General features: G+C 44.0%; 1 protein-coding gene across 5 annotated transcripts in view; it reads left to right on the forward strand.

Annotated features, from left to right (window-relative positions):
* Window positions 1-15,912, forward strand: part of CPNE9 (copine family member 9) — a 221,794-nt gene that overhangs the window by 64,144 nt on the left and 141,738 nt on the right. For 4 of the 5 annotated variants that reach the window (XM_029601130.1, XM_029601128.1, XM_029601129.1 and 1 more), the window contains exons 5-6: window positions 6,974-7,013; window positions 7,698-7,700. In XM_029601130.1, the coding sequence (XP_029456990.1) occupies window positions 6,974-7,013; window positions 7,698-7,700 (43 nt within the window). The remainder of the gene's footprint in view (window positions 1-6,973; window positions 7,014-7,697; window positions 7,701-15,912) is intronic. The other variant, XM_029601127.1, reaches the window with a different exon arrangement.

A 15,912-nucleotide genomic window follows, 5' to 3' on the forward strand; every position in this document is an offset into this window, starting at 1 on the left:
GGCGGGTCGGCAGCGGGGGGGGGGGCGGCAGCAGGATCCGGGAGCGGCGGGTAGGCAGCAGCGGGGTCCGGCAGCGGGGGGGCGGCAGCAGGATCCGGGAGCGGCGGGGTCCGGGGGTGGCAGCGAGATCCGGGGAGCCAGCAGCGGCAGCATGTTCGATCGCGCAGGCAGGTAGGTGGCAAAGTAAAGATGGCCGCCAGCACGGGAAAATCGTGCAATTGGCCGCTGAAGACGTGACGTCACACCCCGTGACGCCAAACGTCGTGACGTCACGTCTTCAGCGGCCAATTGCACGATTTTCCCGTGCAGGCGGCCATCTTTACTTTGCCACCTACCTGCCTGCGCGATCGAACATGCTGCCGCTGCTGGCTCCCCGGATCTCGCTGCCACCCCCGGACCCCGCCGCTCCCGGATCCTGCTGCCGCCCCCCCGCTGCCGGACCCCGCTGCTGCCTACCCGCCGCTCCCGGATCCTGCTGCCGCCCCCCCCCCCCCCCCCCCCGCTGCCGACCCGCCAGTGCGATTTTGGCGATTTTGGCGATTTTGGAAGGGAGAAGGGACTACCGGATGCCGCTGATGGCTGCCCGCCGCCCACCGGCCGCCTGGACCCACGGCCCTCCGACAGGTATTTAAAATTGTTTTATTTTTTTATATAACACACAGGTTTTTTGTTTTTTACACTTTTTACACTTACCATAGCAGGCCCGAGCCTTGCTACTTTTTCGTTTGTTTTTTTTTGCCCTGGTCCCGTCCGGTCTCCTGCAGCCCCGTCCGGTCCGGACGGGGCTGCAGGAGACCGGACGGGACCAGGGCGGGTAAGCAATGTTTTTACCCTACACTACACTACACTAACTCCTACTAGGGGGAGGCGGTAAACTAGCAGGTTAAGGCCGCGGCAGAACAGCGGGTTACGGAGGAGATAATATCAGCGCCCGTTACAGTATCGCAGGGGAATAGCTAATTCCTTCATTATACAGCTTTTTCGTTCATTTACATGCCGGGTGCGGAAAGGGTTATGCGTCTGTTTTCAGAAGCGATACGGACGCGTGAAACTGGACACTGTATCGCCGAACTGCCTTGCGCGCCCGAATTGTGCGCTACGAGCACGTTACAGACGGGCAATCCTCGAGCGGACGATACTGGATCGAGCTGATACATAGTAAACAGGGCAAACACAGTTAAAATTTAAAATTTAACTGAACAGAGAAAAAATATTTACAATGCATAGTCATAAATGTCATAAAATATGATGGCAGATATGTACCCAAAGGTCCATGCAGTGTGTCCAGCAAGTTTTTTTAGCTTAGTTACTGCTGCTTTGTGTGGGTTACCCCCATGCCTTCTGTTAAGGGGAGTACTTGCCTGTCCATGCAGGTTACGCCACACCTTCTGTTATTGGTAGTAACTTTATGTGCATGTCTCTCTGTTTCTATTTAATTTACTCTCTTTAAGGCGAATTTTAAAAGCCCTAACTGCACCAAACCTGTGAGATACACATAGAAGTCGCAGTATGGATTTTAAAAAGCGCACGAGTACGTGCCTAATCTCCTGGTACGCTCACAAAACATTTTTTGCAAAAAATGGGCAGCGTATGGGCATGGCCTGGGTAGGGGCACGGGCGTTCCTAGATTTCTCAATGAAATCTGCGCATAAGTATTTATGTTCATAAGCGCGTGCCGGGGTCCTCTACTGCATAACTTTACTTCTGCTGTGTATGGCGGGGAAGTCCTGGAACAAAAAAAACTAAAGAGGTTAAATTGTAAATGAGCAAGTTTGTACTGGTTGGTTTCATGTGGCCCCGGGCTGTATAAGTGTCCATACAACCCGGGTTGTGTGTTTTGTTTCTGCTCAATAAAAAAAAAAAAGTTTAATAAAAAAACCTGAAAGAGGCTAGCAGAGTTTTAAGGGTTGCGGCTACAGGGTAAAAGGTAGGCTAGTTAACTGGGGGGGGGGGGGGGGGGGGTTTAGGAAGTCCTAACCTTTACCTGGGTGAACTGGGAACGAACTGGGAAACTGGTAATTGTGTCAGCGCGCATATCTACTAAAATCCCCCCACTTACCTGGTAGAGGCAGCATTTGCGCGCACATGTGCGTGTATATATAGAATTGTGCACACATGTACACGTGTACAGCCTTTGTTATGCCACGCATGCATGTACACGCATATGTTATAAAATGGCCACATACACCAGCCTGAGCCTGCATATAAATGTACATGTGCGACCTTGCAGCTGTTTCAAAGTTACCATCCCCTTGTGCCAAGTGATGCTCACAGAGAAGAGCAACCCAAATTATAGCTGCATATTAGGATTCACCACCCAGGATAATACCTTGAAATCCTCTGCTCAGTGTGCAGTGGTGGCCAAGAAAGAAATAAAATGCTCGGAATTATTAGGAAAGGAATGGAAAATAAAACAGAGAATATCATAATACCTTTGTATCGCTCCATGATAATACCTCATCTTGAGTACTGTGTGCAGTTCTGGTCACCACATCTCAAAAAAGATATAGCAGAATTAGAAAAGGTACAGAGAAGGGCAACCAAACTAATAAAGGGGATGGAACGATTCCTCTGTTAGAAAAGGCTAAAGAGGTTTAGATTCTTCAGCTTGGAGAAGAGATGGTGAGAGGAGATATGATAAGAGATCTATAAAATAATGATGGCGTGAAATGGGTAAACAGAAATCGATTGTTTTCTTTTTCAGAAAGTACAAAGGTTACATGCAATTAAATTACTAGGTAGTACATTTAAAAATAAATAGGAGAAAATATTTTTTTTACTCAAAACATATCTTATCTCTGGAATTCATTGCTGGAGGATGTGGTAAAAGGTGTTAGTGTAGCTGGTTTAAAAAAGGTTTGGACAAGTTCCTGGAGGAAAAGTCCATAAACTATTATTAAGCTGGAGTTGCAGAAATTCACTGCTTATCCCTGGGATAAGCAGCATGGAATCTATCAACCTTTTAGGATCCTGCCAGGTACTTGTGATCTGGATTGGCCATTGTTGGAAACAGTGATTTTATCTTGATGAGAGAACTATACATTTACACACACTTAAAAGAGTTCTTAGCTGCACTCATACTGCTGTTAGGAAAGAGAGAGCAGAGACATAAGAATATAAAAACATAAGATTTGCCATACTTGTGTTTTTTATGGTCTTATATCTCTGCTCTGTCTTTCTTAACTGCAGTATGAGTGCAGCTAGGAACTCTTTAAGTGTGTGTAAATGTATAGTTCTCTCATTAAGATAAAATCAAGGTCATCATCATTGTGTCAGATTTGCTAAGAGTTCTTCTCAGGTTTACAGGTGTTCCATGCAAACTCGTGTTTGGTAAAATAGGGCCCGGTTGCCATAATGCAAGCTCCCTGTAGGGACCTTCGTTTTTCAGTTTTTATTTTATTTTTCCCAAGAATTTATCAGTGTTTATTATAACCAACAAAAAAATACAGGAGAAAATCATTGGGGGATGGGAAGGAATAGTTTTTATCCACTGATCTTCTGCCATTTGGTTGTTGATAATGAATGTTAATAAATTCCCAGGGAAAATAAAAACTACATGAAGGTCCTTAGCATAGATCGTTTTTTCTGCCTCTTTCTTTTTCCCTTCTTTTGTTTTCGTCTGATGCACGCAGAACTTTTTTTTAAATATAAAAGAGCCTGTGAGGTGACCAGCGCTCATCCCTCGGCTTAGCGCCCAGGATCTGTGCTCTCTGCCAGTGGCCGATGCGGGAAGTCTTCCCGACTCCTTGACGGGCAGCACAGGCAGGGGAAAGGCGCCTTCCCGGAGATCCTTCTCCTCGGCCTCGGGGAGCCAGGGGAAAGTGGGGCATTCAGCTAGCGGAGCTATTTGGAGATTTGCATCTCCATGGCAACAGCAGCACTGGCCCTGCTGGGGCACGGGGCAGCCTTAAAGAAACAGAGCGGGTGCGCCGGGGAATGTGTGGAAATGAAAAGCAGCAGCCACCCTGAACTGCCTCCAGAGCTCGTGATAAGCAGCTTTCATTCTCTCGCTGCACGCCTGCAGTGCTGGCTGCCCTTCTTCTTCTTTTCGGCCCTTCTTCAAAAATTAAACCTTAGCAAGGGGGGGGGGGGGGGGGGAATACCAGTGCACACCCGCGAGAATCCTGCATTGGACGCACAGAGACTCTCTCTAGCCAGTGCTGGTTCAGGCTTTCATTAGTGTCTGTGGTTTTTCTGCATCACCTTGCTGAGCTCTTGAAAATCGGGAAGATTCTGCCCACACAATAGCACCTAACTGCAACCCCAGTGCGCCCTGATGGGGGTTTTTATGTAAAGCCCTGGTGCTTAGTTCCTGGTAAGAAATGTGGCAGAGTGATCCCCTGTCTCTCGTCTTGTCTGCTGCTTGCTGGAGAACCCTGCCTAGCACAGGAAAAAATTACTTGATAGCCAGGGATTTTGCATCTGATTCAGGTTTCAGTCCCAGAGTCACTAACAAGCCTCGCTCCACAAGCGTCTCCATTTTCTAGAGAGGCGCAAAGGGTTAGGAAGCAGACTGAAGGCCTGGATGATCGATGTGAGAGATCTTTTCTGCCTTTGAGGTCAGCGGTGGAAAGTATTTGCCCAGAGGAAAGGAATAGTGTCTGATGGAATCATACTGCTCTTGGCCAAAAGCTGAAGACTGTATTGCTTGTGAAGCTCACTATTTATTTATTTATTTGTTTGTTTGTTTGTTTAATGCTTTTTTTTTTATATACCTACGTTCAATAAGAGATATCACATCGGTTTACAATAAGGTACAGAAGGTATTTCCCTATCCCCTAAAGGGGCTTACAATCTAAAATTATTGTCCCTGAGGCTAAGTGATTACAAAAATAAAAACAATCATAATCAAAAATTGTTAACAATTGAGAAAAAGGTATAACAAGGGGCATATTAAACAAAAAGAGACAACTAATTACAAAGATGTAAAAAGAACATGTACTACGGATTGTACGAAGGGGTGTACAAAGGGGAGAGCCCCTTTGTCGCACGGCACCTGCTGGACTGGCGCAGTTAAACGGTCGGCGCAGTTCGGAGTGATGTCGAGGGGGGGCGGGGCTTCAAATCGGGACTCACCCGACATTATTCTCCTCTCAGTTCTCGATGTTCTCTTTCAAATATCTCAATTTCTTACTAAGGCTCAAATATCTTTCTTTTATCCCGTGAAAGTGGCCTGCTGTTCTTTGCTTTATTACACCACTGAACTTGACCAATCAGATTGGCACAAGTATTTTGCATCACCTCATATTTCTGGCTGGGTCAGACCTAAATGCAGATGAACTAAAATGGTAAAAGAATGTCTGTGATAGCATAATAGATGCTCCTTTACTATTCCACTTGTTTGCACTATGAATGTAGTGCTATTGCAGTGCAACCTAAATAATATGTGCATTAGCAAATCTGCGCTGCAGTATGGCAATGATGCCTTGATCTCCAGTTGTAGTGTTTATGCCAGTTCTTTTTAGGGAGAAGTTAAATGCCCTTGGTGTGAGTTAAGAAAACAAGTATATACAAAAGGTGCCTCCATTAGCTTGAAATCCAAAACTGCTACAGGTGCTATTTGGACCTCTATATCCACTGTCCATAATTCTTCCTGCAGAAGAAGACCTCATGGCACTAATATCAACACAGAAACTTCCAAGTCTGCGAGGGATAAAATTCCATTAAAACCAGTTTCTCAGTGACAGTGCCCACCTAGTGATTCTGCATTCAAGCACAGAGGCCCAAGGGCAACAGTTCAGGCAAACATTTCTTCCTGGCTTCGCCTTCCACAGCTTGCTCTTCCCTTGAGCACCAGCTGCATAGGGAACTGTGGGTAGGGGTTATCAGTAGAGCACAGTGCAAAGAATGAGGGCAATTGCATAAAATATCTTTTTAAAAAAATACTCTTTTATTCACTTGTATTGAAAATCTGCAAAGTTGACCAGGGACTGGGAGGTACAAAGAAACAGGTTGTAATAATGTGAGCTGGACTGGGAAATCCTCCTACAAGAGTCTCAAAGAGAGATGCCCATCTCTTCATGGAATTGGGGGTGAAGCTTGTTTAATCAGAATTAATGCAAATGTAGTCACCACAATATTACAACAGTCATAAGAACATGCCATACTGGGTCAGACCAAGGGTCCACCAAGCCCAGCAACCTGTTTCCAACAGTGGCCAATCCAGGCCATAAGAATCTGGCAAATACCCAAAAAATAAGTCTATTCCATGTTACTGTTGCTAGTAATAGCAGTGGCTATTTTCTAAGTCAACTTAATTAATAGCAGGTAATGGACTTCTCTAGCGAGAGGTTATATATGTATGTGTGTGAGTATTTATTTTTATTTATTTATTTAAATTCTTTTAATATACCGATGCACAAGACCAAGTCTTATCGTACCGGTTTACAAAAGAACTAGGGGAAACCAATTAACAACTATATAGAAGATAAAGTTACATTAAACAGGGAGCAAAAACATGGGCATTGGAAGAAAGGAAAGATTTCTTATAAATGTGATATTTATATATCACATTTATAAAACTGCCCCTCTAGCAAGGGCTCTGGGCCAGTTTGTAACATAAATCAAAATTACACAAGACATAAAAATACACTAACATAAAATAGTCAAAACAAACACAAAACCCCATAAACAAACAAACAAACAAACAAACAAAAAAAGTCAATCGCAGCAGTCATAAAACTCACATGCTTATGAAGTGCTGCCATTCTATGGCTGTGCATTTGGATTCTTGCACCATACCTTATAGAAAATTTACTGGAAGTCCCTTACTTGGTGGGGAGGGAACAATTAGCATTGATGATCATGGGGCAGTATTAGAGGGCTCATTTTAGGGAAATTTCATCATGGGGCCTGCTTTGCCCTGCCCTGTCCCCCCCCCCCCCCCCCCCCCCCTCTCATCCTCATTCCCTCAACTCAACAGAACAGCCTGAGGGGATTTCATGGCAAAAATAATTATTTTCTTTAACTGTAGGTTCAACGTAGACTCCAGAAGCTGCAATATCTCCAAACATGTGAGTATGTGTCCCTTTGTCTGTCTCTGACTTTGACTCCCTGCCCCCCCCCCCCCCCCCCCCCCCCCTCTGTATCCCTGTCTCTTAGTCTTGGTGTCTCCCATATCCTGTTCTCTCATTTTATTTTTATGTGGCATATGATCAAGGAACAAATGTCCAGGAGAAACCCAGGGATGCATTTGCACTTCAAACACAAGTCTTCAAGGCCATATGTCATTTGGGAGGATTTCCTTGGCCTGTTGAGAGTGTGTGTGAGACTGGCGCTGTGGCCTCTGTGTGTGCTCTGTGCAGGTGAACCTTGCTGTGTGTATTTGTGTGTGTACAGACATAAGCACACTTTGCCATGGGGACTGTGGATCTTCTTACATGTGGTGCATGTGTGTAGTGTGGCGTGGGAAGGAGGCATCTGAAGAGCTATGTGTCCCCACCCTTGCGCATCTGTTGATTAGCGTGTGTTAGCTGTGATAACTCATGCTTTCCCAACCAGTTAACTCAAATCTGATAATCATTCTGCTCGTAGTCTCGCAAGTCTGAGAGACTTGACATTACGTTTTGCACACACATGAGTGTCACAGCCCCCTGTAAATGAAGAATGTAAGGAAGAAAATGTAGTATGAATTTTCTGCCACTAACATGGTTTCATATATGTTTTTCTTTTCGCTTCTCTGGCATCTGGATTTGCAGAAGGTATGTGTTTCTGTTTCCAGCCTCATTAATTGATTGCAATCTAGAGGCGCAGTGTGTCTTGTTTTTCCTGTGGATCAGAGGAATCAGACCCCCCTGATCAGCTGGAGCTCTCTCCCATACCTTCAGAACAGTTGGCCTGGACCAGACAGTGCTTTACATTCTAAGATTCTGCCAATAAGTTTGCCGACTGCCTCCAGGTTTTCAGGACAGGTTCATCCAGTCCTGATTTTACTCCCCTTCATGCAGGTACTGATAGTCTTGCTTTCCTTAGGGAATGCAACAGGAAAATCAGAATAAGTCCCAATCTGAAATGGAGTAAAACCAGGACTGGATCAACCTGTCCTGAAAATCTGGAGCCGATTGGGAACCCAATCTGCCAATAGTCCAAGGGTTGCATCTCTTTCCATAACTTAATTTCCTTACTTTCATTTCCTGTTGTTGTTGTTGTTGTTCTTTTGCTTTTTCCTCTCTTATTGGGTCTGTACACGTCCATGATACTGCCTGATGACTTCCAGCCCTGGGCCCGCATAGAGAGACTTCCATTCAAGTCTGACTGTGTTCTTATTCCTTCCAATACACCTCTACTCCAGTCCCGAAATTGCTCCTCAGTATGGACCTATGGTGCCTCTGCTAATCCAACTGGGGACTTCCTTATAGACAATGCACCTGAACCTTTAGCTGTACCCCTAACTCTTCCCGTGCCTTTCCTCGTCTCACCTGCTTTCCCAGAAGTTTAGCTCTCAATACCAACCTACAGGACCCACAGCTATTCCAGTCTAGATTGTCATTCATTGCTGATAACTGTCCTGATTTTGAGGTTTCTCTGGAGTTTCCATCCTAGAGAGAGAATGCATGAGACTGACTTTCCTTGTTACTGAAGGTGAGGGGGATCTCTGTAGGTTAGGGATGGATCAATGTATGACTCAGGATTTAATAAGCACATGGAATTAACTCCCATTTCACATCTATGATGGCACTCTCTGTATGGAAGACTTGGGATCTCTTGATGAATTAGTGAAGGGATCAAGATTGACTGAAAACTAAGACTCTGGCTCGATTTTTTTTTTTTCTATGAGAGGATCTCTTTCCTTCCAGTGGTGGTTTCTGTTTCATTGGCGGATCAGCCTGTAGATCCCCCTGCACTCACTGAAATTGGGGTGCATTGAACTTTTTCTCTCACCCTTGAAGATGACTGAAGTTGGAGCATTCATTAATGATGACAGCCCCTCCCCCCACACACACATTTTATTTCTTAGGATGCTTTGTAGAACAACTCAAGGATACCTGGCTTCTGTCGCTCTACAGACATGCTGTGTCTGCTTCCCATTTTTGTTTTATAATAAAAATGGGAAATTTCTGTAAGATGCCGGGGAATGTTATTCCCTTGGCTTTCCTGTCCTTAATGATATTCAGTCTATTTAATTTCTTCTTAAATAGAATCCTTAAGATGCCATGGCTTTTTTTTTTTTTAGCTTCCAAATATTTAATGGAATGATAACTGTTTTCCGCTGTAGACTCTGATCGACAGATCATCTCAAGGCCTTCTTTCATAGTTTGCCTTTGTTAGCAGTGTCTGCATAATCAGGTGTTATAATGACATTTGGATTCCATGAAGAGGAGGATGCTACGGCGGCTGTTGCTCTCACATCTCTCTTCCCCATTGCTCCTCTTCTCTCAGTCACTCTCTGTCTCCAGGGCTTCAGGATGCATGGCACGGAAACCCCATTGTTTCTGTATAATTGACCAGGCGAGCAAACCAATCCAGCGGGGATGTTGACCAGGGGCGGTCCCCTGTCCCCTTCCCATCTGCTCTCTTGCCTCGTCCTTTCTTGGTGGAAGGCAGGCAACAGCCTCCTGGAGATAACAGCCATGCGGTGTCTGAGGGCTTTTGGCAATGCAGCTGCTTAATCTCAAACATACTCAGTAGTCAAAGTCCTGGCTTCAGTGTGTGGAGCTCTGAAGATTCTTGGGGCATTGCCATGGGCGAAGGTAGCAGAGGAAAACTCATTTGTGGATAAGTAGTTTGTCTTTCCAGAAAATAAAAAAAGAGAGGCTTTTTTCCATGGCACACTAAAAATACTATCTCAGTTTTCCTCTGGACTCATCCCTCAGCATTCACCTGCCTTCCACTCAGACTGCAATCCCATGTGCTGGCCTCAGACTGCAATCACATATTAGGTACAGTAGATCTGCTTCCTACGCAATCTGAAATTGTATGCTGTGTGCAGTATTAGCATTGCTGACCTTCTACTGCAGTCATGTACATTGTGAAAGGCATCTGAGACATCAGTAAGTAAGATACAATATTCTGAATTTTCCAAGACTGTATGTTACACAGCACTCCATTTTACATAGGCTCCTTTTGCATCTCCTTGCACACAAGTCCTAACTTACTTATTGTTAAGTCTGTTTGCTTAGATTGGAAACCTTTCAGATGTGATTATGAGTCCCCACCATCCTATGTCTATCTCCTCTTACTTGTCTATTTTTCTCTTCCTTCTTCTGTGCAGTGCAGTGGGTAATTTAAATCATAACTCATACTTAAAAAATGCAGTGGTATCCTTCATGCACGGTGTATGCTATCCAACTTCTCTTGCAGGTGCACGCAGAGGGCTTCACTTTGCAAATATTTTATAGTAGCGATTAATAAGTCTAAGTAAATAAATATGCCACATCTAAGTGAATTTTTGTGAATTTTATTGCTAGTCATTTTTTATATCATAAGCTTAATCCTTTGCTTCATCCAAAGATTTAGTTAAATTTTAAGATTTGGAGATTAAATTCCATAAAAAATAATTTCAAAATACTCTGTTTTAGCAAGCCACAACTATTTAAATTTTTTTTTTTAGAAATCAGGTATTTCTGTTCTTATATTTAGATCTTGAGTCTGACTTATACCAGGGTTTTCCCATACCTGTCCTGGTTTTTGATGATATCCACAATGACTATGGGTAATAGATGGATTCAGCAACACATTTTATGTGCACAGACACCAGGCCACTCTGTAACAGTCAGCTGGATTTTATTAGCCGGTCATTAGTCAGGAGTCAGAGGAAACAGCTTAATAATTGACATCATCTTAGCTTTACAGGAAAAACACAGCAAGTGATCGTATAGTGAATTTTCTAAACATTTAATGTAAAGCACACAAAAGGCAAACAAATTGCAAAGCATTTCTCCTGATAATAATCAAACCACTGACATGTAGCCATGCAGCCTGCTAAAATACTGCTGCATCTTGACTTCCCCGAGTTATTGCCCCAGCCAGCGAAAACTAAACGCAAGCCAGGCTTAGGGAGCCTGGGTAAAAAGTCCTTTTCTAGTGTTCTTTCTGCTTAAGACTACAGAGAAGTTAATTACACATCTTCTTACCTATTCAGAAATCAGAAGAAACTTACTTAATGCCCTCTGATCCAGGCAGCTTGAGGAGGGAAGCACAGGGGCGAGATGGAAATTCCCTAACGAAATACTCTGGCTCACAACTGACATAAAAACACCCAAATAACATGGTGCTTCCATTATTGCAACCTTCCTAGTATCAAAGAGAACTGAGCAAAAAGGACCCAGGACTTGTGGTTGTTCATGGAAATAAACAGTCATGACAGCCTAACACCCCTGCCGGATACACACTGGAAGAGTCCAGCACAGCTCACAAGAGCACCCAAAGAAACAAGGACAGATTCCAGCGGAAGGGAGTCAAGAGGAGAAATGTTTCTCTCACTATTTTTATATCTGCTACATATGCATGAGATAAATTTGCATACAGTGGATCACCCTTGTGTGCATGTTTATCTCATGCACAGTCTTTGTGGGTATCCTGAAAACCCCATTGGCTGCGTGTGTTCCCCAGGGCAGGTTTGGGAAGCCCTGACTTTTGCCCTTTTCGAGCCTATTAACTTATAATAATGTCTAAATATGCAAAGCCTGAGGCCTAGAAGAAGCAGCTATAAGAAATAAAAACCAATTTCCCAAACCAAACATTCTGTGCTAAACCATTTACACATTTACAGTAAGTGCGCTATGGAAGAAAAGTTGTATACAAAGGAATGGGAAGGCTTCCAAGTGCATACTTCAGAAATGACAGAGGAACTGTGATCTGTTATCTAGCAAACTAATTAGGACTAATTTTGTCTCAGCTCAAAGTGTGTGGGCGGCCCTGGCATTATTTTCCTCAGGAGCAGTTGCATATAAGTGACCAAAAAAAAAAAAAGAATCCCAAAGCATAAATTGATGATTCTCTCTCAGGAGTACGGGTCCTGATTTATCCTCATGAACTGAGGTGAAGGCAGTGTTGTCTGCAGAGGAGAGGAACCAAGGAAAAGCCGGAGACATAAACGACAGTCACTCAGACCGATTTCATGAAAATAACTCCGCCAGCGTCTGATTGATAGCATGCACCAGTTCTTTTACAAAAGAAGACAGGATGCTGGTGCTAGGGTTGCCAGATGGCTCCAGATTTTCAAGACAGGCTGATCCAGTCCTGGTTTTGTCACAGGGCCTGCATGGACTTGCAGGCCCTGTTTTTCTTAAGGGACATCAAAAGGGGCACCAGAACCACAAGTCCATGAGGCAGTGGGGTTAAAACCAGGACTGGATCAATCTGTCCTGAAAACGTGGAGCTGGCTAGCAAATCTCGCTGATGGCACTACCAATCAAGAGGGTTTACAAGCAGCAAAGTAAGAGCCAGTCTGGTTCCACATTAAAATCGTCACTTCCAAGTCCAGCAACTATTCTGGTCCTGGAGCAAGCTGGAAATTTTGCAGGTTGCAAGAACTTTTATTGGATCCATAAAGCAATTATATAAATTGTACATCCTTTGTGCTTGAAGCACTTACCTGAGGTTTCTGGACCTTTGGGTAGTGACCCAAGCATCTATTCTATTGCTGAATGATTACCGTACTGCCATTTATCTTGGACTCCTGGCAATTGCTTTGAGACCATTGCAGCTACTGATGAACTCAGCCACTCAGCTTCTATGTAGCAGAAGTCATTAGGGATCACATCACTCAGGTGCTCATGGACCGACATTGGCTGTCAATCCAACAGCGGATACAACATAAAATTGGTATGATTGTTTTTAAATTGATCAACTCCAATGCATCTCCATGGTCCAGTGCCATTCTACAGATGTACCAGCCCATGTGATCTCTGAGATTTTCTCAGCGAGGTCTGTTAGATGTTCCCTCTGCAATCAGGCTCAGCTTACAGAAATGATACAACTACACTGGCAAATCAATAATACATCACAAAATTCCAAACGGAAAAAACATATAGTGACATATAATATATTATAATCTTTATTTATTTTACAAAGAAAATATTTCCCAAACAACTTATATCTAAACATTTCAGAACACAGACCCAAGGAATACCCTCCTAAAAATCCCAGCCAATACTTTCATTCCATTCATGAATGGTATGAAAGTATTGGCTGGGATTTTTATACTGGGATTTTTATACCATTTTTATACCATTCATGAATGGTATGAAATTATTGGCTGGGATTTTTAGGAGGGTATTCCTTGGGTCTGTGTTCTGAAATTTTTAGATAGAAGTTGTTTGGGAAATATTTTCTTTGTAAAATAAATAAAGATTATAATATATTATATGTCACTATATGTTTTTTTGCGTTCGGCTTACAGAAAGGCAGAGAATTTGCCTTTTCCATTGCAGCACAAAATGTTTTGGAATTCTTTTCCAGAAGTGAGGCAGCAGTGTCTAAAGACATTTAATATACCATTAAAAATTCATCTTTTTAAGCAGTCCTATTTGTAGGTGGAGAACTGCTATCACCTGTTATATACATTTTTGAGACTGGGTTTTTTTTTTTTTTTCAGAGACTTATCATTTGTACATCTGTCATCTGTGATTACTACTGAACTATGCATGTTCTGATTTGTATTTCGCTTAGTGCCTGGCTAAGTAAGCGATTAATACATTTTAATAACGATAAAGGTTAGCCACAGAGGATATTGAACAGGATCCTTCATGCCCATGTAAGTCCGCCCCTCCTTCAGATGTGCCCTCAGAAGCTCCTGCTTATTATATCCGCACTTCTCCAGCTGCCCTGTACATGAGTAAACAAACACTAGAGATGGGCTGAAAGCGTACCCTGGCCTGTCCAGCACTTTTGTCGGAGACGCTGTTATTTCTTCCTCCATTTTTCCTCTGCCGCTCCCATGCAGTTGGGGACTGTAATTGTCAGTGGTGATGGTGGTGGGGGGGTGTTTGAGATTGCAATCTATAGTTATTTTTTTCCAGCCTTTCCCTTGTGAAAAGAATGCTTGTCTTACAAAAACAAGAAGGCTAAAACATCACACAGGTTCTTTTTGACATGTGAAGAAGGGACTTAACCTGGTTTCAGAAGCTCATCCACTACCATGGGTTTTATCGGTCCAGTAAAAGCCAACGCTACCTAGCAATTGCAAAAGTCGTAATGTCACCAGAAGTCTGTGTGAGAAATGTAGGTTTACCCTTCCTGAATTCCAGTGCATTCACCCTCATGCTTAGTTCCTTAACTTGTTTGATGCCTCTACGAGCCGTAGAGGGAGATCATCTGGGGGGGTTTGTTAGCCCACGAGTACCACGGTCCCCATGGGCCCGCAGGCAGATTTTCAGAGGGAAACGCCCTGACGGCGGAGTGCGGGTACCTCCTACCTGTGCCCTCTGCATCTGCAAGATGAAATCCCTGTGAGCTCTTTCCCTCCCCTGAGCTAGCCCTGCCCCATTTTCTCCATGGGCAAAATATTCACGCTGTGAACAGCACACGTACATTTACCCGCACAAGCTTTTCACGAGGGTTAACGCCTGTTTACCGGCATAAAAAGTCTGGAAGACTAACCTCAAAATAAAGCACATGCACTGGCCTGACGGAGCGGAGGGGAATGGCCTTCTGGTCTCAGCTCAGGACGTTGAGTCCAAAATTCATTCGTTCGTGTCTGGGCTCTGCCATCGGCCGGGCTAGACTGGGCAAGTTATTTTGCCTCCCAGTGGCTCGGTTGAGTTCTTCGTAATTGGATGATCATTAAAAGGCCAGGATTCCTGAGGCTGTAAATTAGTTTGCATTCTGGCACGAACGTAGGGTACAATGTCCTAGTGAGACATATCCCGGAAATCCTGACCAGGATTTGTTTGTGCTTCCTGCCGGTTCAATTCTGTTTATATTCCAGCCCAGGTTTAGGGGATAACATTACCAAGCTGCCATGGTGATGGAGGGGGGGTGCAAATGCCAGAGGGGATCAGAGGTTCTGACTTAACACGCACACGCACACACACGCAGAGGTGTGAGGCAGGAAGCATGAGAAAAATGCACTCTCTGTAAGCTGTATGCATTAATCAATGTGCTTAGTTTAGTTTCGAGCCTTGGTCCTGATTTCTAAAACACACTGGGACCCTACATAAAGAGTGAAGTTCTCTTTCTCTTTCTTATTTTTATTTTTTTTTTTGTAATCAGGAATTTTTACTGAAGAACATGCGCATCTATATAATCCATCCAATCTTTTAACAACCACAAACTCTACAATATACAGACGAATTGAGATAGCAGTACAGCATTACCACCCTATAATTACAGTGAAAAATCCCACTTTATAAGTTTTCTACCCCTCTACCACAGGGGCGAGCAATTCAGGGCTGCGAGGGCCACAAACCCGTTGCGTTTTCAGGCTGTCCCTAATGAATATGCATGAAATAGATTTGCATACAACTGAGGCATAGTGCATGCACATCCCTTAAAGACGGTATGAAAACCCGACTGGTTTGCAGCCCTTGAGGACCATTAATTGCCCACCCCTGCTCTTCCACCTCTCCAACTCAACCTCCCAGTCCTCCAAAATCATAGCTTTGTCTAACCAAGTCATCGGATTATATATCTTTATTCCCTCACTAATATGTCAGTTCAGGGACGGCTCGAGGCAATCTGCTGCCTAAAGCGAGGGATGAGAGGGCTAATCCCCCACCTTCAAGACATGATGCAGGTCAAATCATCAAGAGAGGCAAAAGGGGTCTCTTTAGAATTTGGCCCATTAGGGGATTTCAAATGCTGCGGAAGGGGGAAAGCAGGGGTCAGAGTTCCCAGAGGAGTGGCAGACAAGAATGTCAGTGATAATATTTCTCAGAAGATGGCAACCCTGCCACACTCCCAGGGACCCCAAGACCTGCCTCCCACCTTTTCCCCAGCATTTTTCCCTGGAGATGGGTGATTGGTGGGGTT

The sequence above is a fragment of the Rhinatrema bivittatum genome, chromosome 4, assembly GCF_901001135.1.
Source record: "Rhinatrema bivittatum chromosome 4, aRhiBiv1.1, whole genome shotgun sequence".
In the NCBI taxonomy this organism is placed as follows: Eukaryota; Metazoa; Chordata; class Amphibia; order Gymnophiona; family Rhinatrematidae; genus Rhinatrema; species Rhinatrema bivittatum.